Genomic DNA, 25,757 nt, shown 5'->3' with positions numbered 1-25,757 from the left:
CTATTTTTAAGTCCAATGGAAGCTTGTTCATTTTCCACCCCTCAAAAAAATAAACCACTTCTTCATTTGGGGCTTGGAGTATGGGTTTGCTTTTCAGCACTTCATAATTTTAGGACTAAGCTAAAGTAGAGATTTTTATCTTTATTGTGTGATTTGAGGAGCAGTAAAAGGATTATACTGCTCCTCATTTCGTATATCTTCACACATTCTGTCTATGACTGAATTTCCTCAATTATAGATTCATTTCTTTGTCTATTAAAAGACGGTGACTTGTTAAGCACACACTGCTTAGAAGGAAGGAAGGGCTGACCCAGGTGAAAAGTAATATTTCTGTCTTATCAGCAAATACCTTGGCATAATTGGTTGCTACAGTAGGAGTAAGGGTCCCCAGCAAGATGGTTGTTTGGATGAGAGTTGAGACCCTGAGAGGGGAAATAGTTTCCTTACTTCAGCAATTTTGCCAGAGGTCAATCAGGCCAGACCTCTGAGGGTCATATAAACTCGGAGAGACCTGGTAGGAAATTAAAATATCCAACTTGGGAGGCCTATTTGGACTGATCACTTGTTCCAGCATAGAATTAGTGCTCTGTAGCTCTGGTCTCCACAGGCACACTCCACCTCTGTACGCCTAGCCACTAATGTTTCTTAAAATGCTTTGTTTTTTCACTCATTAGGCTCTTGAAAATCATCTTTTCCAAAACTACAGCACAGAAAACCCCATTGCCATACAAATAGTAATGACGCAGCATTTTTCACAGTCATCTTGCTGCAAAGGATGACCGTTTTGTCTTTCGTGCACTTTCAGTGTCAGTTCATAAAAGCCTGTCTGAGCTTGTTGACTTCCACTGACTTTAGCACCAGGATGCACTTGACTCGCAGCCCCAGGATATCTCCACATTGCTCTCCAGGGTTAGGTAGCAGAGTATGGTGTTCAGTGTAGCCTTGGGAGAGAGCTGGGTTTTAGCTGTGATGATGTGCTGCCTAACACTTCAACTTTGGCAGGTCACTTTCCCCAGCAGGACAACGTTTCTCAATTTGTACAAGGAAGATGCATTCATTCTTAGTAAGCAGTAGCTTACTAAGAATCTACCTGTGTCAGGCACTGAGTCTAGACAATCGTTTACCCCCTTTTGGATCTATCATCCTCAGGCATTGTTTTTCAGCTCAGAGCAGGTCTCATCACTGAATACAATTTGTGGCTGCTGATCATGATATGGCCTCTGGATACAGTCAAAAGAGTCCTTATTTCCCAAGGAGTGTTCAAGGTTCCCTGTCGAACCCTCTCAAAGACTAGATTTTCTCTATTTAATTCCTGGTACCACCATGAAGATCATTCCTGCTGTGCCCCTACCTCTTACCGCTGCCTATTAGCTGCTATTGGAAACCTTTCTTGCTGTCCTTTTTCTGCTTAAAAAGACACTTTGGCCTCTGGCCCAGAGTTCTTGAGATCTGCACCCTGCTTTCTCTGGAGGTTGATGAGAGTCTTGATCTCTGAATGATCTAGCCAGCCTTACTTCCTTGCCGCAGATAGGCTCCACTGAGCACACTTGCTTCTGGCTTTCCCTCAACAGAATGATTCTGCCACATTCTAAGCTCAGATCTGAGACGACTCTGATTAAATACACTGACCAAAAAATAGAAAATGCTTATGGCAAATCTTTAGGCAAACGCAGCAGACTTGGGTTGTTTTGTTTTGCTGCTTGTCTAAATAACTCCCTATTCTAGCGGGTAATAAACCAAAAGGGAACTAAGCACCACCTTTCTGTTGTCTCATCATCCCCTTTTCTGTTTTCCTTTATTCTTGATTCTGTGTCAAATATCCGCCTGTAAACAGCCTTCTCGCCTCCTAAGCATTGACTCTCCTTAAACCTTTGGTTGAAGAAACATGCACACACACACATATATATATGCAATTAAAAGCAGGCTTTGACTTTTCCCTGGGAAACTGGCAGGATAAGGTGAGCTAAGCTTTTAATTACAAGAACCCATTCTGGGAGGCAGAGACTTTGAGCTTCTGACAGCTACTGCTGCTCAGCCTAATCCTATCTTTCAGGAAAGAAAAAGAAAAACCCACATGTATCTATCTACAAAAATGTTGACTTAATATATTTGACATTTTTTACATATTTGCTAATGTAAACTCTGCTTGAAAACCAGAGAAAAATATTATTGTTGTTGTTAAGGTGAAAGCTTAAGGTACGTATGATTCTTTGATTCCTCTTAGATTATTGCATTGTCCTGTTTCTGTTTTGTTTAAGGTTGTCTGAAGATATATAGAAATGCTACTGTTCTGCACTTTTATAACTGCTTTCATCCAAAATCCCAAATCTCTTTACAAATACTAATTATTGTGATCTAATGTCACTGGAAATTGTTAAATAGTCTCCAAAGTGGTTAAACACTTTAAATGCCGATTTTCAAATTAAAAACTAGAACTTGGAAAAGCTAAGCTGCGCTGGGGATTTAAAAAGGGTTTTGGTTGAAACAACTGGAAATGACAGCTGTCAAACCAATCCCCTAGTCCTTGAACTCCTTTGATAGCCTACATTTCTTGAATTATTATACATGCTGGAAGAGAGTTTGCCGCTTGAATTCAGGCACTGAAGATCTCTTTCTGTCCAAATAATATATAACACCTAAAATTATCATTGTAGAGTGGTGACATCTTTCCAGGTCAAACTTTAAAATATTTCTTATGGAAGTCATTTTTTTAAAACCAAGGATTGTAATCAGTGAAATTCTTTCTTCCTTAGTAATTTCTAGATGTCTGCCAACTGATTCAGCTTTATAAGTTAAAAAAATAGAGCTACACATACACACACATAAGTATAGGTATGTGTATATGTATAAGTATACATATGTTCATGCATATATTATATATGTGTGCATACGTATCATATAAATATGTACACACGTAAAATAAGACAAACACAAATTAGTTCCATTTAAAATCTTGATGCGAGGGTTAACTAGATGAGAATCTCTCATGTGTTGTACAACACTGTGTCAATATATTTCTAGCATTACCTTCTTATTTCTGAAGCCTTGTCTGTGTTTAGAGTTTTGATGAAGCTAGAGGACATGACATCTGTACACATGAGCTAATAGTCTAACTTCATGCCTATGAGGTGCTTGAAAGGCCAAATTGTAAGTAAATATGTGGTGCCTAGAAATTGTGTCTAACGAACAAGGGTCATCTTAGATTAGGTAATAGGTGGCAAGAATTTTATTAGGACTTTTATAAGCATGAAGTTAATAGATGTGACATTAGGAAATATCAGAGGAGACATTTGGAGAGTGAGAGTAAGAATAAGAAATATGTTGTACTGTGTATAGATAGGGGAATTAAAAGATTGCCATTGGCACAAATGGATTTTTATCAAGATTGCAAAGAAGGCTTGCCAATGCTACATGCCAGTGTTGCCTCGTTTCCTCCTGAGCTGTACCTTACAGTATTAGATCCTTTATGTTTGAATCCAAAGAACATGTTTTCTTACCTGCACGTGAATCAAACAGTACTTCTAGATAGCTGATTTGGAAGTGGGTGACATTAGCTAGAAGAAGAGATATTGTTCAATGGGTGAAAGGCCAAGAAAACATTTCATTTTGCTGCCAGAGCACTTTTCATGCTTGGCAAATAATTGGAACAATTTATTTCCTTTTCACAAACATCTGTTTATTAGAATTACTTTCGTTAATTTTTAAATCCCCCAAGGATCCTTCCAGGGTATAGTAATGATGATAACCTAATATCTCTCTACCAACAATAATTTCCCTCAAAATTTACTTTTAGTTAAAAGATGACCTTGGGTTTTATGGTCTCAAATTCTACGTGTGGAATGCCATTCTCTAAACTGAACTGCTTCCTGCCCTAGTCCAACACGAGAGAAATCCTAAAAAGGTTTGTTTCAGTTCTGCACTAGGGTTTGTCACATGATAGGCATAAATATCCCCAAAGCTGGAACCTGTAAACTTTAGGGTTCAGGTTTCCTGGATTGTCTGATAATTGGATGATTTGGTCATAGGTTTAAGTGAGAATTAATGTGTTTGACCTATGTATGATTTATGTCTATATTTATATATCCACCTCTGTGTATATTTATCTTTATCATGTGAGTTAATAGATATAAGGCACATAAAGAGCCCCGGGCCCACGGTACCTGTCCAATAACTATTAGTTGTGGCAGCTATTTTTGTTACTCTTGTTTCATTTGTCACTTTGTTGCAGTTGTTATATGACATAATAGTCTTGCTGGGGCAGTGTGGACCACAATTTGAAGGGAAAACACATGATTCGTGACTCTTAGATTGGCATGTCACACACAGCAGACATCCTGACTAACTCTCCCCCAGATAGCAGTGCTTCATCTCACTTCCAGGGCTGGCATCTTTCACTCTAGAAGGTTCCTCCATGATTTATACTCTATTTCTGAGGCTGTTTCCTAGGAAGGAGCTACAGGATCTTCAGAATGTGGGCTAATACGTATGACCTCTAGTGATCTTTGGATAAGCACTCTCTGTGAAGGATGAGTTTTCAGTCTGGCCAGGTGTTAGCCGGATTCAGAGAGTAGGCTACTAGGAGACATCCTGGTAACACACACCTGGGGCTTTTCCTTTGGTTTGATGAGGCCCAGAGGACTCTCACGAGCTGGTCCTGGACGTTCTGATACTGTCTGATAGCAGCAGGTCCACGTGAGAGCTGGCTTGTATCTCGAGTTAACCACCATTCTGATTGGAGTATAGAGAAAGTGAAATTACTTCTGGTTTTCAACTAAGCTTTGTGCTGGCATGAACTCTGAGTCATACTCCGTACGCCCAGGGTTACTATCTATCATCACACATGGGAATAACCTCTCCATCTTGTCACTGTCTATGCACCATCTTCACTAATTTTTCTCATCACTGCAGTTCATCTCTCTAGTCTCCAGGCTAGGCAGTTTATCCTACCTGCTACCGTCATCATCTATCCTCAGACTGTGTATTGTTAACTGTCAGATTACATCTGCCAAATTTCTCAAATCTCCAAAAAATTAATAGTGTTACATGGCTGTTTAAATCAGGGACTTTGCAATCAGACCAGCTCGGCTACATATTCCTTCTCTAACTTGCTGGTTGGTTGACCTTGGGTAGGCTATTTAACCCCTCTCAGTCTTCCTTTCATTGCCCGAAAAATGGTGATATTATTATTAAAATTTAAGGGGTTTCTGTGAGACTGAAACCAATGATATAGCTCGCAACTGTTTCATTAAGTGAGATAAATATTCAAAACACTAACTACAATATGTTGGCATGGATGAGCACTCGGTACGTCTTAGCTATTACTCATATTAGCTTCTTAGCGATTTCTGCTTCCCTCTGTCCCTTCTTCAACCTCTCCCTCCCTTTTCTAGGCTCTTTGGGATACAATAATAGAATAATGGGTCGTCTCTGTCCTCCAACTACTGACAGTGGGAAGGTGTCAGGGGTAGGAAGAAGCAGACTATCAGCACATTATTACTGGAATTCTGAGTAGGGAGAAATGGATTCCAACTAAGGAGGGAGGTGTCTAAGAAGGCTTCACACAGCAGGTAACTCTGGAGCTGACTTTTGAATGTCTAAAACCGATTACTTAATGTTAAAGAATAAAGAAAGGAAAAAAAGACAGGAAATGTGATCGCAGTCAAATATATGTGACCTGCCATAACTTGCCAGGTAGTTAAGAGTAAGGGCAGCAAAATGGCAACTCTGAGCTAAGACTCTGGATATAGGAGAAGCGTCTGCTCAAAATGGTTTCATTAAATATTCCTTTACTTTTTCTCTCTTGGCTCTGGAAGAGACTTCAAAGTGAACAAGCAGAAGGAGAGCAGTTCAATTCTTAGTTTTGTTGTTGTTTTAAGGCATTCTAAAATCTGTAATGAAATAGATTTTTCTCTCAGGAAGCACATTTTTCTGAGTCAGAGATAAGGTGGGTTTGCAGTTTTATTTTGGGGGCACCCGCGCAATCCTCCACTGCACAAACAAATCTATTCCCATCCAGCACATTTGTTGAAACATAAATAAAAATAACAATGAAAGTATAAGCACTTCTTTCCCGATATTAATCATGACTACCCAAAAGGTATTTGGGTTTTTTAAACACATAAGGAAAAATTTCTCCTTGACAAAACAGTTGCTTGTGCGTACACACATATCATTTCAAAGGACATTACAGGAGCCAGAGCAGTTGGTGTGAGACGTAAGGGAGAGATTAGAAAAACTCTATTCCAGGAAAACTGTTATGGTGATCACTTGTCACTTGTCATTACATATAAATCTTGTTGGTCTTCTTGCCTCAGTTTCAGCTTGGACTTAACTTACGTTTGAGGAATCACTCTTTATTCTCTTCTCTTCTTGTAGAATTCACTTTTTTCATCTGACTGGTGCCAATTTATCCTGACTATTCTATTACTGATCTTCAGGCTCTTTTTCACTAAAGCTAAAAGAAATAATATGCTTGTATATGTATGTAAAACACAGACAGCACAGATGCTGTTGTGTTGAACAGGAGGCCTCACATGATGCAAGCTATAAACGAGGTACTCAGGACCACCAGCGTGAGGAAAATGCCATTAAATCACTACTAAAAATGTTTATGTTGATAGACTATTTAGAAATTCTGTCATCAATCTTAGCAAAATCCATTCTCCCCAAAATTTGTACTTGGATTTTGGAATAATAACTCTAACCCAGATATTATCTTAGGAAATGGATGTTGTCCTTTTCCTTTATCAAGATTTCCTTTCCCTATCCTATTTATATTTTTAAAAATATGCATATTCTTGCAATACTTTAAATATTCCTTTTTGCTATCTTTTACTAGCTCATCTCCCATGTGTCTAAATATGACTGCCTCACCCCCTGTGCACATTTAATCCTTAATAGACCTTTGGCTTTGAAAATAGCTCTAGGGGAAAAAAAAATCTCCAAATTCAGCACGAAGCTCAGTGTTAGGTATGCAATGAGATCTCAATGTCAATTGAATGAATGAAGGAAAAATAATAATCAGAGATGCTGGGACCTATGACAAAGTGGAATTACTATAGATTCTCTACTCTTGTTATATACTTTTTGTATACTATATATTAATAATTTCGGGAGGAAGGGTAATACATGTCTGTGAAGAAGTTGCAGAAAGTATTTTGACTAATCTTTAGTAAGTTTGCCAGTACAGACATAGGAAGAAATCCCCAATTTCAGGCCAAACATGGTTATACTGCTAATGACCATTGTATTTACTTTCACAATGGTTGTAAAGCACAACTTTACATTTGAAACATGACTACCATTGCCTTCATTACTATTTTTTTTTTAAATGTGTATCCCTTTGAGACGCACCCCCAGCTCTTTAGGTACCCTCTTTAAGAAAGATCACATTCTTTTATAAAGCTCTGCAGCAGAAAGTTTCTTGCGCTCATTTGCCACAGATTACTATAATTCCATCTTTCAGCTAAGGAATCATCCTCTGATCAAAATATTAAAAGGAATGGAACTCGCTTGCATTATCAGGTCTTAACAGCTTAGTCTGGATCTAGTCAGCACAACCTGGATCTCCTTTCTACCCAAGGAGACAGGACAAATAAACACTAATGGATTGGCATGGAAACGATAGAATCACGAGTTATGAATTGAAGTACAAATGGACCAGAGTGTTAGACTTGAAAGTAGACCTGGATGTGGAAATGCAAACTCAGAGTTGGTTAGAACAGGGGATGGGAGATTTTGGTGACCTGAGGAGTGAAGAAGGCATGACATGAGCTTCAAACAAAAAGAGGGACCTCTGAAGATCCCCATTTTGCCTATGGCTGAACGTAAATACTTCAGTAAGGTGAATTACACTGTACATATTAATAGGATAAATATGGTCTCGCCTACACATGATAGCTTGTTGAAAATGAATAATATCTTCTAGGCAGTAATTTCTACTGATTTACTCTTAAGACGGCATTCCTGAGTAAGCATGATTTGTATCCTACATGACAGGCAATCTTTTCTTTCTGTGGCTAAGAATATGCATAGCACTCTTTACAAAGAGACTCAAGTAGAGCAGGGCTGACTTCTGAGATCTTCGAGTTCTCTGCTGATATTTAATGCTTCCCTAACTGAAATGACCTTGGCACACTTTTTTCAATTCAGATAATTTTTCATAGTATTTTCGACCCACCTGAAACAGAGAAGCTTTTTAACCTATGTTAGAATAATCTGACTCTATTATGAAACCTTTGCTCTAACCTACTTGTCACAGGTATTTATTGAGCATCTAGTATATACCAAGGGATGAGCAAAACCACAAGACTTCGTGATTTACCAGCTTTAAGAGGGCAAAAAGTGAAGACCAGACACTAGTTTGTGTCTCCTATAACACCTAATTATAGGATAACTGCAGAGAAGAGCTCTTTTAAGCAATTCTTAAATAATACAAGTAAAGATCAGAATAGTGCTGGGCACATAGAAAACATTCAATAAATGTTAGCTTCTCTTCTTGTCTTTATATGTGTAGAATTTCTACCCCTTCAGTTCTTTCTCTCTCTCTCTCTCCATATATATGTATATATCTTAGACTCTACCTAAGTATTTGTATGTAAGGCATTATAATTATTTTTCTTTGAAGTCTGAGAATATCTAATGACTTACATAAGACATATGATAAGGCTTTATGAATGTTAAACTTAGAGATGAGGATCAGTACGTTGTAAACTAAATTGCATGATGAAATATGTAATGGGGAGCAGTAAGTCTCATGCATTCAGGTCCTATCATGTACAATAACTTCCAGTAACGATTCTGACTTAGAAATTAGTAGACCTTTCTCTTACATCTTTTTTGACTTTAAAATCAAGGACAGCCGCAGATAGAACTTACATTAGTGTAACATTGCCAGGTCACCTAGCCCAGGCTTCTTTTTGGTAAGCTTCCTTCTAATTTTAAGCTGTTCAAAATTGTGTGTGTCAGTGACTGCTTCTGGCATATATATATATATATATATATATATATATATATATATATATATATATATATATATATATTTTTTTTTTTTTTTTTTTTCTAATTCATTCCTCACAGCTTCTGGGCTAGCTTTTATTTTTAGTTGTTAAATAAACCAGAAGGATGTGAAAAAAATACTTTTTTAAATGACATCTTTTTAAAAAAAAATAATTTTATTGGGGTGACATTTGTTAGTGAAATTATACAGGTTTCAAGTGTACATTTCTATAACATACCGTCTATATATTGCTTTGCATATTTGCTTAGATGTTTTCACAGCATTTCTATAATGTATTTTTATAATATATTTTCTTTCTCAAATTGCAGTTTCATGTCTTTATCTTTGAAAACTATCATCTCCCTAAGAATCTTTTTTTTTTTAATTTAGTCTCTATTTTGCTTTGTCCAATTATTTTGCCCATTATGAAATAGAATTGTGATGAAAGGAACACACTGCTTGCTAAACTCTTAGAGAAAAAAGATAGATTAGCTACACTCTAACAGTCATAATTTAATTTAGAGAATTAAAATAATACATAATTATTTATAAAGTAAAGCTCTAAGTGGCCTTAAATGTGCTTTCTATTCAGATCCAAAATGTTTTATTTCATTACAATCAGTGTTATTATATTACTATTTTATGAACATGAATAAATCTTGAATGGATTAAAAAATAAAGCACCTTCTCTCAGTAGCTCCATATGCTTTGCTACTTCTTAACTCATTAGGACACAATTAACAGGTCTTTTAAGAACACAGAATATAACCACATGCAAAGCGATGATGAAGTAATGTGCTTCTCTAACTAGAATAGTTGTAAGTGTGTATGAGTTTAGATTATTTATACTTCTAGGTTGTAACAGCTACCTGACTCACAAACTTCTGTAAAACTCTAGCTGTCCTATTAGTAATTCCACATTTATGTAGTTACTTTTATTTTCATCTATCCATTCTGTTCTTTGGCCATGCAGTCTTTTCTTTTTCAGATTTGTTGTTTTGATTCATATTTCTGATTTATTTATTTGTATGATTTCTTTAGTGTCTAAAAGATCATTTACAAAGAAGTAATATTTACTCAATAAATATATTATCAAGAGCTTATATGAAGCACTGTTCTAGATACTGGGAATGAAGCAATGTAAATACAAAGTCCCTGCCCTAGGAAGCGGTTGTTCAACCTTGGGGAGATACTTAGTAAAAACTAAATAGGTACATTTCATAGTAAGTAGGATGATGCTGCAGAGAAAAAGAAAGCAGTTAAGACGAATGGGGATTCCTATGGTGGTGGTGGTGTGTAGGCATTTGTATGTGCATGTGTGCGCGCAGGCGTGGTGTGCGCATGCATGTGTGTGTGTGTGAAATTATTTTTAATACAGTTAGCAGGAAAGATTTCATGATAAGATGACATTTGGGCAGACACTAAAAGAAGCAGTAGAACACATTATGAAACTCTGGAGAAGGGCTTTCCCAAAGAAAACAGCAGGTATGAAGGTCCCAACTGGTGACTTTGCTTGATATATTCAAGGAACAGCAAGGAGGCCAGAGTATCTGGAACAGAAAGAAAGAAGGGAATGTGGTAGGAGGTAAATTCTGAAAGTAACAGAGTGCGGTGGAGGGAAGGAAGATCATGTCCAGACCTCTAAAGCCTTTGTAAAAATGCTGACTTTCTTATAGGATTGCGTGATCTGCCTTGTGTTTCTCCCCCCTTTCCTTTAATTTATTGAAGTGTAATTTACAAACTGAAATACACAGGTCTTAAATTTTGTAAGTCTTGACAATTATATATTTGTATATACCCAGGTAACCACCACCGAGAACAAGGTATAGAACATTCATATCACACCAGAATATTCCCTAATAAATTTTTCCATTCAATTCTCCCCTTCTTCTGTTCTTGAACTTTATATAAATGGAACCATATAGCATGTACTCTTTTGTGTCTGGTATCTCTTGCTCAAAGTACTATCTATGTGATTGCTCCTTGTTACGTAAATTTCTTTTTATTGTTCTGTAGTATTCTAATGTTGATTTGTCTATATTCTTTATCCATTTTCCTGTTGATGGATGTTTGGGCTCCTTCTAGTTTGGGTTGTTATGAATAAGGCTCCAATGATATATTTTTGAGGACATATGTTTTTATTTCTTTTGAGTATAAACTTAGTGCTGCTGGATCATGGGGTAGTTTTGTATTCAACACTATAGTGACCTGCCAAACTGTTCACCCAAGTGGTTTTATCAATTTATACTCCTGAGACTGGTAGCATTGTATAAGGGTTGTAGTTGCCTTCCACTGCTATTGCTAATATATATTTTTTTAAATTTTACTCATACAAGTGGGTGTGAAATGGTCTTTGTTGTTTCGATTGCATTTATCTGTTGGTTAATGATGATGATAAGCACCTTTTCTGTGCTTATTGGGCATTCCTCTATCTTCCTTTGTGACTTGCTGTTTCAAGTGTTGTCTATTTTGTAAATGAGCCGCTTGTCTTTATATTGTTTATTTGTTGAAGTTCTTTATACATTCTCATAAAAAGTGTTGTTTTCACGTATATGTATTGTAAATATTTTTCCCGTGTGTAATTTGCCCATTTCATTTTCTTAATGGAATCTTTTTTTTTTTTTTGCTCACATTTAATTTTTATTTTGATTTTTTTTAATGCTGCACAAGACAATATTTATTTCATTGATTTCTGTTTGCTGCTGTTATTTTATTGACTTAAAGAGAAAGGGAACTTTTGTGGCCTTTTTTTTCTTTTTCTTTTCTGTAGGCCGCCTTAAGCTTTCTAAATTTGGAATACTTAAGCAAGCTGAAGGGAATGGGGGTTTCGCAAAATCACTCAAGGGGGAAAGGAAAGGTTGCGTTGTTAACCATGCCCTATGGTGCGTGATCAACGGCGTGCACAATTACGGCTCACTCCTACTGAATCGTGCTTAAGGCTTCAGTTAAATTGGGGCATGGCCTTCTTAGAGCAGCTCAGACTGGCGGAGATGCATGCGCTGGATGACGTCACGGCAGTCGTTGAACACACGGCGAATGTTCTCGGTGTCCACCGCGCAGGTGCAGTGCGGGTAGCAGCAGTGGCGCCCATCTCCACTGGCAGTGCTGATTCTCAGAAACTCATCGCGGGTGAAGTACTTGGCCCGGGTCACGTGTGGGTCCCCTCCCGGCTCAGGAGTAGCATCCTCGGGAGTAGTGTAGTGAGCAAATTCTGGAGAGCAGTCCTCAATTTTCCATGTCCCAGCAAGGACTGTCTCAGCGAGCAGGTCTTGCTTGTGGACGAACAGAACCACAGAGATGGTACGCAGCCATCTGCTGTTCCAGATGATCTTGAAGACGTTCAGAGCCTCCTGCAGGCGCTCGGTCTGGTTGTCCTCCCGGATGACCATGTAGCTGCTGCCGGCCACCACGAAGATGATGGCAGTCACATCACTGAAGCGTTGGATCCATTTGCGGCGCTCGTCACACTGGCCACCCACGTCAAACATGTGGAAGTTGACTTTGTCCACCTGGACAATCTTGGTCTCCAAGATTCCAGAGGTCAGGACGCGGCAGTGAAGCAGGTCCTGGTGGCTGGGCACACACTCAGCCTGCTTGATGCCATCGATCTTGTCCAGGAAGTGCTGGGCGCAGGCAGTCAGCTGGTACTCGGCGGAGCGCTCCCAGCCCATCCTCCCGCAGAGCCTTGGCGCTCGCAGAATCCGGGAGGGAAGTCCAAGTCGGGCACCGCGCTCAGGATGGAATCCACTCTGAACTGGTGCTCGGGTTGGCCAGCTCCACGGGGGGCACCAGGTGGCTCCTGGCAGCCACGATTGTTTCAATGGCCTCTTTCAGGTTGTTTTTGATGTCCTGCACTTTGGTGGCCTTCACATCTCCATGAAACCCATTTACAGGCAGGATCCTCATTTGCTCCACAATGGTGCTTCTACCAGGTTCTCCAGCACCCAGCAGCAGCGGGCGGTGTGTGGCCTGGTAGACCTGCTGGTCCTTCTGCAGCTGCTTCTCGATATTTTTGTTGGCCTCGTGTTGCGCCTTCTCGTTTCCCTGGTCCTCGGCCTTACTGTTTCCGAGGCAGCCCGTGGCGGCGGCGGCGGAGCACGGGGAGGACGGTGTCGGTGAGACCGAGGGGAGCGCGCAGCTCCCCGCCCCTCGAGCCGAAGCCCAGGTGGCTGATGGCCGCTCTGGGCCGAGGCCGACCAGAGCAGGAGCTGCGGGAGCTGCTCAATGGAATCTTTTAATGAGGATAAATTTTTGCTTTGATGAAATCCAATTAATGCATTTTGTTATTTTTCAGATCAGTATGTTATGTGTCCTGCTTAATATCCTTTGAAAAGTTCACAAGGCTGTCCTCTATTTTCTTCTAGAAGTTTTGTAATATTGGTTTTTATATTTACGTTTATGGTGCATTTTCAAATTAATTTTTGTGTATAAAATGAAATAGGGATTGAGGAGTTTTGTTTTGTTTTGTCTCCATGTAGAGGTCCATATGTTGGAAAGACTTTCCTTTCTCCATTGTATTGGCTTAGTGGCTTGGTTGAACATCTATTGACCATATGTGCCTTATATTTTTAAAAGATCACTAGTTCCTGTGTTGACAATATACCGTGGAAGGTGCCAGAAGGCAAGAAGCAGAGGTAACTATTAAAAGACTATGAAATAATCCAAGTGATGGGCTTGGACAACAGTAGCAACAGTTCTAATTTTGCATATGTTTGAAGGTAAACCAGGAAGATTCATTAATAGGTTAGATGAGGTTCGTAAGAGAAGAAGAAACATCAAGCATGATTCCAAGTATTCTGGTTTGAGTACTTAATAGAAAGACAGAAATGGAATTGCTTTTTACTAAGATGAGGATTATTGTGAAAATAACTTTGAATGGCAAAAATCTGACGTTTTTACCTGAAATGCACTCATGACCATTACGTTTAAAACCAGACTTAACAACTTACCCCACCCTTGCTCTCCAAAATTTTTTTTAATGCCTGGATGAAGTTCAAGTCAAACAAAAACTCTGGAGTCATTTCAGATGCTTCCTTCTTTCTTACTATTGTATCTCTAAGTCTTATCATCTGCCAAGTCCTAGCAACCTACATATTAAAAATATGCACACAAAAAAAGTCTTTCATTTATATCTCCTTTATAAGTCTTGTGTAAGAATTTTTGAGACCATATTAATAAAAATTCCCACAAATTTTTACCCTCTTGGTTTTGCTTACTAAGAAAATCTGGCTCCTTTGAAGAGTAGTAAATGCAGCACATGTTGGGTTGCCTGAGTTAGTATCTTTGTTCTACCTTTTGCTAACTATATGGCTTCAGGCAAATTAGGAACCATCTTTGTAAAGTGAAGAAGATAACATTGGCAATGACCTTATAGGATTGGTGGGTACATTAAGCTAGTTAATAAGTGTAAAGTGCTCAGTTCTTGGCATAGCACCCTCAGTAGATGCTAGTTATTTAGCTTTTCTTATTTTTATTATTTCTAACCATGAAACATCACTGCCCCCATCCACCAACCCTTTAGAATCAGCAGTATCATCTCTCATTTAAAATACTCATTGCACTATAGTCCTGACTGGCTTCCCTGACACCAAGTGGCACACTCTGTGAGTCACTCTTTTCCTTTCAAATCAGAATCTGTTCAATTTATTATACAAGGTAAAAATTGTGCAATCTCTCCAGAATTACCCATATGATAAATTCTAAAACACAGTGTGTGGCATTTATAAAATTATCTTGCCATCCATCTCTCTTCCCAGTCTTCTCTTCATCCTCTTCTAGTCTTGACTCAGTAAAAAATGTATTGATTTACATATATTTGTTTATGCATGTGTCTGTTTCTCCACTGGACTGCTATCTCACTAGGGATAGATGAAGCATCTTTCCATCAATGGGGCAACGACATGAAACATCGTTCCAGACGCATGATAGCTGGCCATATTTTTTCAGTAAATAACGGTTTATACAGATGGTCTATAATTTTCAAGAGGATGGAATTTTTCCAAAATCTTCTTTGAATCCAACTTTTTCTATATTCTTAGGCCAACAAAACTTAGCCCACAGGAATCATTTGTCTTCAGTGATAATTAGTTCAGACTGAAATATCTTTTTTAAGGCAGAAAAGAAAAAAAGTAAGTTTACTTCTCAATAAAATAATTATTTTTCTGCCTGATTATTTATTGTCTAAACAATAGAAGGAGTAGGTATTTCAAGTGTCAGAGAAGAAAGATGTCTTCTTCAGTGATCTTTTGTCAGCTCTGTATGAATTCAAAAATCTAACAGGAAAGGTAGACATAGAAAGAGATGATCATAATAGAATGAGAAAGAGAAGAGGCAATGTCATTGGGTTCTTGTTGCCTGAAATAGTGCCTGCTTCCGAATAGGTACTTGCTAGATGAACTTAAAGGGGCCTGGTAGAAGCCTGACAATAATAAAGTGAAATAAACAACCACTTTCACTTTTCTTCTAATGGGTAAGAACTTAATGTGTATAAGCTTAGCACTCTACCAGGTCTTTCATAAAGGACCTGGCTATGTTCACTGAGGGTTTAAGGGATCTCCGTGTTACAGTGTTTTGCTGAGGCTCGGTCTGGATTTTGGGGAAGAAAGACAATGAAGGGAAAGAAACTTTCTTTCATTGGTTTTCTTTCCATATTCTCACAGGTAAACAGTGCACTCTGTCCAAACTAAACAAGCGCTAATTCCCAGACCCTATCTCATGGGTCTTTAGCTCCATCTGTTTCTTCCTCATGGAATTGCTTTCCCTTTTGTTCACATATCTCTTACTTGCCTCTTCACGTCCAAATAAACACCTCCTTCTACCATGAAACCCAGTAGATCTCTCCCTCCTTGAACATCAACAGCACTGTCTTGTTGGTGCCACTCATAGCACTCCATACCAGCTGTTCTGAATGTCATGGTCTGAACACATATTCCGTCTGTTCAGGGCGGGGGTGGGGGAACTCTCAGTAATGCAAGGGACGTGAGCTTTGAGTCAGGCAGATTTTCAGTCCCAGTCTTGGTCTTTGGAAAATTATATAATTTACTTCAGAATCATTTTTGTCATCTGTAAAATGGAGAGAATAACGTATAGGATTAAATCAGTTAGCATCTATGAAGGTATATCAGATGCTCAATAAACCTCACTATTCTACCATATCCTTTTCACTTGATTGTGAACTTCTGGAGTCCTCTTGTTTTAGTCTAGAATAGCTCATAGCAAAGTATGTACACAAAATTTTTAGAGTTACAAAAAACTGTGACGATATTTACCTTGCACTAAATGTCCCATTTCAGTTCCACTATGTGTGTGTGTGTGTGTGTGTGTGTGTGTAGTGGTTTGAGTACTGTTAACCTGTACCCCTATAGGAAGCAACTTTGTCAACTTCCAAAGTTACATATGTCATCACTTTTCCCCCTACACTCTTCAGTAAGGTTGTAAGGTTGTTTCACACATTTATAATACAGTAAGATTTGTTTTTTCACATTCGTTATTCTATCTGGGAGCCTCAACCTCGTAAATGATTTTTTTTTAATTTGCTTACATTAGGGTTCATGTTTTGTGCTTTAAAATTCTATGAGTTTTAACTATTTTATAGTGTCATATCCACTCTTACAGAATCATACAAAATAGTATCACCACCCTGAACAAATCATGCTTCGCATATTCACCACTCCCATCTCTGAATCCCTGGAAACCACTGATTTTTTACTGCCTCTATAGTTTCTCCTTTTTCAGAATGATTATATAATTGGAATCATACAATATGTAGCCTTTCAGACAAGCTTCTTTCACTTAGCAATATGCATTTAAGAGTCATCCATGTCTTTTCACTCATTTGTTTTTACTATTGAACAATATTCCATTGTGTGGCTATATCACAGTGTATTTATTCACTTATTGAAGCAGCATCTTGTTGCTTCTACTTTTTGGCACAGTAATTTTTGATCAGTAATGGAATGGAGTATGGGATTGAGTTTGAGCAAAATAATGTCTTCAGCCTCAAAGATTTAGAAAAGGGAAATGATGTAACCCTTTTCATTTGTTCCAACCTCAGATTCTCTGATGCTTCTTCCTTCCTTGCCAACCCTATGCCTACTTAACAGGGAACTCATTTCCAACTGCTTATCACTGAGGAGTGTAGCTTTTGAAGCAAAAAGATAAAATTGCAGAATTATTACACATAGCCTGAAACTAATCAGGAATCTAAGAACAAAGAAGGTTGTATCATCATACTGTTTGCCTTAAAGACTGTATGGATAAAGCCCATTAGACATAAAAGGGGAAAACAAGCAAAACATATAGCCATCATAAATCATTACAAAAAGATTACAGCTATTATCATTTTATTCAGATGCTATAAAGTTCCCATTTTGGACCCTCGTGGACCAGGTATGAAAGTTGAGGTATGAAAGTTGATAGGTACACAGGAGATAAAATCCCTGGCGGCTATAATTATATGTAAACATTTATCTTTAACAGCAAGTTGATGGAAAGTGCTTTATTATTATTATTGTTATTGTATAATTATTGTTATTATCAGTATTATTATTATTATAGATTCTGTGCTCAGGGAGCCTCAATATCTCTCCAGATTGAAATGCAACACCCCTTGCATTAGAAGCAGAATTTGTATCGGGACACCATCTTTGAAGCAGGAAAGAAAGCACACTATCCTCAACTGTAGCAAGTCAATTCTAGGGCTGATTCACTTTCCAAATTGAGTTGTTTTGCCTTTCTTAGCTTTCCTTTGAATCCGTTTCCAAGCTATAATCTGTAGACAACTGTTCACTCATGTACCTGTGGTTAGGGCATTATGAGACAGCTTTGCCTTTATTCCATATTAAATGTAAAAATTACTTTAATGCAGCACTGAAGTAAAAATGCTGTAGGCACTTCTGAAAATAAAAGCCAGAAATTTCCAACTTAATGGTCCTGCCGAACAAAACTCTCAGCTTCATTGTGTATCCTGTGCATATCACAATGCACATTTGACATAAAGCTGAAAGACAAATAAGAGAAACCACTTTCATCTTACTACTGATTATGAAGGATTAGAAAAACATATCAAGGGTAGGCCAGGGTCTTACTCTTTCCCTCTTTTGCTTTTGTGTCTCTCTTTGGACAGGGATTTCTTAGGTCAGATTTCTGAAATGGGCACAGGAGGAGAGCAAAGAACTGAACTCAAATATACAACCTGGTTGAACATGTATTTTTTCAGTCATATAAAATATCAACCCGCTTTTGCACTAAAATGGCTTAATGTTTGTTTCAATTGTGGAAGGATCTTGCATTTAAGCAGTAATTATTTATTGAATGTCTACTTTAGCCATGCAATTCTGATAAATTCTGAACAGATACCAAAATTTCAAGGAGATAGGTCAGATTTATTACCTACTTGGAGAAAATAGACTTAGACTCATAAGATATGAACAATAAAACAGAAAATGAGTAAGTACCTGATAAATGGTGGTTACCAGACCAGTTGTTCCCATGAAAGGGACACTGGTGTCATTGTCTGAGAAAATAACAGTATCTCCTAGAACTATTGGTATAGTCAGAATACCATAAGAACCTGGAAAAAGAGAGACAGAGAGCATCATGGAACCAGAGTATTTCAGAAAGATATTAAAAAGAAGATGACTAAACTCAGGTATCGATGAACTTTTCTGCATACCAACCCATGCCAAGACTTAGTAGTTTAAAGCAACTAACTTATTTACTCCATGATTTTGTGGCTCACTGGATGGTTGTTCTAGTCCAGGCTGGTTCTGCTGATTTCCATTGAGTATCTGGGTAGCTGGTGGTTTGGCTGAATGCTGGTAATTAAGGATGGCTTTATTCCATGCCCAATGATTTTCCAGTGTCAGCTAGAGTGCTCCTGTACCATGCTAGCTTAGAGTCATTAACATGGTGTTCTCAGGGTTCCAAGTGCAGCAGGAATGGGCAAGTCCTAATGCAAAACTCCCTTTCAAGTCTCTGCTTCAGGCATGTTTGCTATTGTCCCATTGGTCAAAGCTAGTCACAAGACAAAGTAGAAAGTTAGATGCCACATTTTGATTAGAGGATGTACAAATTCACCTCACAAAGTGTTATTTATGTGAGGATGGGACAAGTCTATGGCCACTTTATCAATATATTATAGTAAATAAGGCAGTGAGCAGAGCTGTAGCTTCAGTGGTGTTAACGTTGAAAAGAAGTTAAGAAATATAATTGGATGACCTCAAACGAACCACTGGAGGGATTTTGCCAGGAGAAAGAAGAGATGACTAAATTAACATTTTATGAATAGTAATCTGAAAATTGGGTTGAGGATAGTTTGGAAAAGAGAGACTATAGGGAGACATTCAATGGTTGTGAAAACAGCTAACAGTATGTGGCACCTAGCAGCTGCTCACTAAATGCTTCCTATATCTTAATCGGAATCCAGATGTGAAGTAATAAGGACATGCACTGTGGTAATGGTAGTGGTAAAGAGAGTGCCAGATGTGAGATGTAATTTTGAATGAACTATTAGCATTCCTTGATTACTGATGGATTTTGGGTTGGGGAGATAAACAGTGGAAATAAAAAAGATAGCTTCAAGGTTTCAATCTTTAGTGAGAGGAAGACTAGTAAGACATTAGCAGATACAGAGAAGGAAGGATTTACTAAGGTAAAGTTTTGTTTGGACACGTTAAATTTTGGTGGATGGCAGCATATCACATTGATTATGATCAGTTGGGCATTGGAAACATGGGTGTGAAACTTGAAAACGAGTTAGGGATATATAATTAAATAGATATTATTTTCCATCTTTCACATAGAGGTGAAATCTGATAATTGGATGACTTGTTTGATACAATATATATATTGAGGGATAGGAACATGTTCAGAGGAATTCAGAGCGAAGGGAAGCAGTTAAGGGCTGTTTTCAGGAAGAATAATTACCTTTATTTTTTCTTAAGAATTCTGTATATGAAAAACAGCCTAAACTCATCTGAACTGCTTAGCCGAGGTAAGCATTCTGAGATAAAGGAAATTTGTGTGATATGCCATTCACATTCATTTTACAATTTATTTTTGGATTCCTAGGGAAATTTTGTAAATTGAGTACTTTTTACATGAATCCTGATTTTTCAATCCTTGTGATATAACTTAAGTACATGCATTGTATAAAACTCAACAGTTATAAATGAATTTACAGTCATCAGTGCCAAGCATATTGTCCTAGTATGTTCTTATTCTTGCACTTCAAATTAAATGATGTAAGTTAAGACTGTCATAATCTTGTTGACTTGTTTAATTTGAGAACTAGAGTTGTCATTGAATTCATATGAACAAATCAATGGCTAATCACTTTAAAAAGCAATAATTACTGAACATATTTATGGGAACTTAATTACAATACAGTAGTGCCATGTCAAGTGTGAAAAGGCATTAAAATATGCTAGGATGTATCAACAAGCGATGTCACAAAGTGCAATGGACTGTGAACCCATTAAACTTTGATATTTTTAAGCATTTTACTTGGACAAATTATCAAATCGAAGTGATAATTTGCAAAACATGCAAATTAGTAATATTGCACTTCCCAGCAGCCCATGACACATTCTTGGCCTATTTGTACCTTTACCATATTCAACACAACTTACCATCAGGGTTACCTTTGTTAAGTAGAGATTCAAGTATTTTTCTTCTAAAGTTCTAGTGATGGTCTGAGACAGGTGGTGAAAACTATACTGTCTATTTAAGCGATTCCATCCAGTTCCATCTTATCTCCTTACAATATTTGGTAGTTTATAATTTAGCGTATTTTATTGGACAAACTTGCCTTAGAAAATAGGAACATGATGTATGAGACAATGGAAAGGCAAATGTTAATGTGAAGGCTCAGAACTTTATGGAGTGTTTAGCACGGCCAGGAAAGAGTGGATCTGAGTTAGAAGTTGAAGTGGGGGCTCTGGAAGCGATGAGGGAAAAGATAAAGTACCCATAATGAAAGGAATGCAAAGAGAATTATGCCCATTTCAGGGTTCTAAAATCACTTTAGCATCAGAGATCACAAACATATTTTTGGTAGGAAGTCAACACTTATTAAGAGATGTTTTTACAGTTGTCAGTTATATCCATCTCTCCACAGTCTCAGATACAGACACACACATCTGTCAGGGAGGTAAAAACATATATTCTTCCCTCTAGGTTCTCTGGGCTGGTTTAAGACTTAAATTGACAGGAGAAAATCAAGTCTAATTTCATACGCATGGAGGTCTCATAGATATGGGACCTGAAGAAATGACTATAGCAGGCAGTTTTTAGATTTTTTTAGACAAAGAAACAATAACTTTGTTACACTTAGGTACTAATTAGAAAAGAAACTTGGCAGAATTTGTTTACACAGCCCTGAATATCCTCTCTCTGGTCATAAGGATGACTCTTTACCTCCTGGGACAGCAAGGGTCCCTTTCACAGGGGAGATTTATGTCCTGATTTCAGGAAGACACAAACGAGGGCCAGAGTATCTTTCTTGCACAGGCTCTTTCCCAAGTAATTTTAATTCAAAGTAACCAATATGCTGCCAAAGTGTCATAGTTTAGGGTAGCAAATTTTGCTCCCCTACAGTCCCACCTTTGAAACTTCCCCAAGAAGTGTCATAGTCTCAACAATGAGTTGGTAGATTATTCCATTTCACTGAACCACTCTTTGTCCTGACAATAGGTAGGTTCAGGTAGGCTCAGTTCAACAGCTGTGTCTCATTTCAGGAAGCGGTGATACAGGTGGGCTCACAAAGTAGGCCTAGGTTCAAGCAATTGGGCATTAAATTAGGCATTGCTATAAAAACAAAAGAAAATCAATGGTTAATGATTTGAGTGATTTATAAATCAGTTTCTGAGTTGTGAGGCTAGCCAGTGGAAAAGATTTCTAGATGTCCGGGTTGAAGCATCTTTTGTAGTTTGAACGTCTCTGCTGATATCATCAGGTGTTCAGGAACACTTTGGATGGCTCATATAACAACAGGCAAAAAGATTGTGTAAACATGGAATATTGTGATGATTTATCTAAAATTTAGAGTGAGTCATCTAGTTTCAGTTTGCAGGGTTTCAGGAAAAAGGGCTATTTTAGTTCTCAGTGATTTTAAATCAGACGGGCAAGAGAAAAATTGGAAATGTTAGTCTGAGTTGTATGTACACATATACATTCTCAAATATGACATTCCAGCCAAAGCTTTGGCAATAAAATCAATTATGTCCTGTTATAAGAAGAAGAGATTCTTATTGAACTTATGTAAATAATTGTATTGCCCTGAAAATAAGAATACTCACTAAGTACCCAAATTCTGAAAGGATCAGGTAGGGAGAAAAGAATAAATGTTTCAGTTCTGCTTACAAACATATAACTTATCAAATCTTTGTAATCATAGTTAGTCCAGGAGGAAAGTTTTCTTTATATCTGGAAATCAAAAATTAAAGAACCAGCAATATTTCCAATGAGAATTCATAAAGCTATAATTATCTCCCTCAATTCATTCAGTCCTATTATTAATTATTTTTGTCTTGATCTTTTTGACAGCAGTTTTATGAATTCCGTTTTTTCCTTCAGTTCTGTGGCACGATGTGCATTTTACCCAGTTCAGTGGTATGATCTGCAAGTTATCAGAAATGTGTATTTGTCAGAAGTCCTTTCTATTAATCTCCTTGAAGATAAAGCACTTTTACAGAAACATTTTTTTGTAACGCATCACATGAAAACAATAACTGTCTGTAAATGAAAGGATTTTAAAAGATGCCCATTGTTAAAGATCTGATGGGAGTTCATTATAATGCATTTGACAAAGAAATTGGTCATAACTGGCATTTAGGATTTAATTTTGGGAAGTTTTTCAAAATATCAAAAAGTTTTGAAACACTTGGTCAAATAGCATCTTAGGTCGCTGTGAAACAATACTTATTCATTTCACCATGGTGACAATTGAAAACTTCACAGGCAAATACAGGAAGTTACATAGTTGTAAGCAAAACTAATCTAAGACGTGATAAAGGACAGAAAATTATTTTGGTAAAACACAAAATCTTTGCTTTTTTGACAAACTACCCAAAAGGCAAAGTAAACACTTCATAATCTTATCAAGAGCAGATCAATAGTCCAATTAACTGTCTTTTTAACAGAGAAAGAAAAACAAATTCTAGTTTTGAACCAGCTTACTTTTGATATTGAAATTCATTCACTCAATTAATTTCAATCTTAGCCAGCTTGACCACACATTAAATTTTATTTTCAAAGTTTCCTTTTTTATAAACCTTTTACAACTTTCTTACGGTCGGGTTTTGTCTTGTTTTGCCTCTTTCCCATTCTGCCTCTCCTTAGAACAAAATTATTTTCTTTTCCCTCAATAAAATATATTTCCATTTTATACCTTCTTTTATTGAAAACACACATCCTACTTACCTTGCATTCAAAGTTGTTTTCCTTATTATCCCTAGTAGCTTTAATCACATGTATTAATTAGAATCCTTAACCCTTAGAACCTTGATTTCTAGTGGAAACGAAGTAAGCAACAGTGAACTGTCTGTTGCACCAGTATTCTATAGATTGGCAAGTTTATGAATACATTTCATCATTTCTAAACATATGATTCCTCATAGCATACGTTATTTTTCCCCAGTATGACACAAGACATGTTTATTAACAGACCCAAATATCTTTAGTTCCTCTCAAATGAGAAATGAAAAGTAGATAAACTTAGACTTGCTTAGCAATTAAAGTTTCAGTATTTTATTTCATTTAGAAATGATCCAGACATTTCATGAATTCCCATCATCTAATTTAACTGAGCAAAATTTTAAGGGTAAAAGTTACCTAAGAGGTTTTTTAAGTAGACATATTGTTAAACCAAGCATTATTAAAAAGTTTATCTAAAAACTTTTGTCCCACCTTCATCTATTTAATTTATTTATCCCCAACAGCCATGTCTGGATTACCTACAAAAACTTCATTAGACATCAGACAATGTCAGACTCCATCTTAAATTATTCTTTTTCTTGACTGAGAAATTTTGCAACGGAGATAACATGAATTTATTTGACTAAGCCCAGGTAGAATAAGTTATTTATCTGCATTATATTCACTCCTGATAACTCTGAAGACATGCCTACTTAATTAACCCAACAAACTTAGACTACAGTTGACTCTTGAATAACAGGGAGGTTAGGGCACCAACCACCTGCGCAGTTGAAAATCCAGATATATCTTAAGTTGGCCCTCCACAAACGCAGATTCCCAACTGCAGATAGAAAATGTAGTTGACCCTTGAACAATGTGCGTTTCAACTGTGTGGATCCACTTAAATGCAGAGTTTTAAAATTTGTGTATAAGTGGAATTGCACAATTCAAACCTGCATTGTTGAAGCATCAACTATGGTTTTCATTTACAGAAAATTATTCTAGATCATATGAATTTGAAAACATTCAAGTCATGTGTTCTTGTTTTTAAGACAGTTAAACAGATCTCTTTTACAAATTATTTTTTGTAATACCATCTGGAGATAGAAAAATGACATAACTATAATATAACTACATAGATCTACATACAAACACAGAGATGTTATCATTTCTATTTTAAAACAATATAAAACTCACTAGTTTATAAATAACCATAGGAAGATGTTAAGTTTACTCAGATCGCTAAAGCTTTTTACTATTTATTGAGAAGACTTTTAAGATGTGTTATTTGTCAAAAAAAAAAAATTGTATTTGTCTTTGGAAGTAGTCTTAAGGAGGTCTAGGATTTGAGCAAGACGGCCCTTATAGCAGTTTGTATATTAAAAGTGTCTCTTTCCATTTTTTCTATCAGTCTCAGGCAATATTTATGTTTCAAAGATATGGTAAAATTTATATTTTCCTTAGAGTCTGGGGATATATCAGAAGTCTAGGGCAATTATTATTTAAATTTTTCTTCTTTTTATTCTAAGTGCAGGACAATTATAATTCCAATGTTCTGAAGGCAAATAGGAAGGGGTCTTAGTGAATTTTTAGTTATTCTCAAAGTCATGCTTTTGTTTTTCTAAAAATTTAAGCTACATATCAAGAACTGTTGATTCTAACACCTTTTTTATTTCTTTCTGCATTCCTGCAAGCTATCTTCAAAAAACTGGGTAGCCTCAAAGTACATAGCATAGGAAGGCAAAAAACTGGCTGAGCCTGATTAGAAAGCCTGGCAAATAGAGTCTTATTGTCCATCCAGTGTGCTTTTACTGAATTTATTTTCTGGTTTTAGCATTTGCATGAGTAACTTTGAGCCTAGATATTAGGCTAGAGTGCTCTGTGTAAATCTTGTAGGAAAAGGGGAGTTATAACAGGCAGCTGAATGGTTAAGGGATTTTCTAGGAAAAGTGGAGGAATTTTAGAGTTTGGGAGAATTGGCTAAGAAGATGGAACCAGGTGTTGAGATGAACTGTGTTGGGGGTTAGACCAGGGCCCAGTGATGCTAAAGATGTCCTGGAGGGTTAGACAGATGGTTGGGGTAGAGGGTGTCTAAGAGGTCGGAGAAGGATGATTTACATTAGATGTGAACTTTAATTTTGTTCTAGGTTTAATTCCTGAAAATTTAGGGGAATCCGTAAGGGGGTCCCTAAAGGCTAGATATCATATTTCTTTGTATCCATTTTTAAATTTGTTTTTTTCTATACGTACCAATAAAACAAGTGTTTAGGAGAAGAGATCTCTAAAAGGTTTTTTTCAGTTTAGAAGTTTTTCTCATTCAAAGGATCCATCATCTGGCCTTTCA

At 37.1% G+C, this 25,757-nt stretch overlaps 2 protein-coding genes across 3 annotated transcripts in view; one reads left to right on the top strand and one right to left on the bottom strand.

Annotated features, from left to right (window-relative positions):
• The window catches only part of LSAMP (limbic system associated membrane protein), a 1,158,269-nt gene that overhangs the window by 408,307 nt on the left and 724,205 nt on the right, over positions 1-25,757 (top strand). The gene's annotated exons all lie outside the window — the stretch shown is intronic.
• On the bottom strand, positions 11,965-12,506 carry LOC308506623 (guanine nucleotide-binding protein G(s) subunit alpha-like; the record flags this gene model as incomplete). Its single annotated transcript, XM_081070333.1, has 1 exon — positions 11,965-12,506. The coding sequence occupies exon 1, from the start codon at positions 12,484-12,486 to the stop codon at positions 11,965-11,967; it is 522 nt and encodes a 173-aa protein (XP_080926459.1). The 5' UTR covers positions 12,487-12,506.

The sequence above is a fragment of the Rhinolophus hipposideros genome (genome assembly GCF_964194185.1).
Source record: "Rhinolophus hipposideros genome assembly, chromosome: 2".
Classification (NCBI taxonomy): domain Eukaryota; kingdom Metazoa; phylum Chordata; class Mammalia; order Chiroptera; family Rhinolophidae; genus Rhinolophus; species Rhinolophus hipposideros.
Note: the sequence above shows the minus strand (reverse complement) of the source record. Positions and strands in the feature narration are given on the sequence as shown.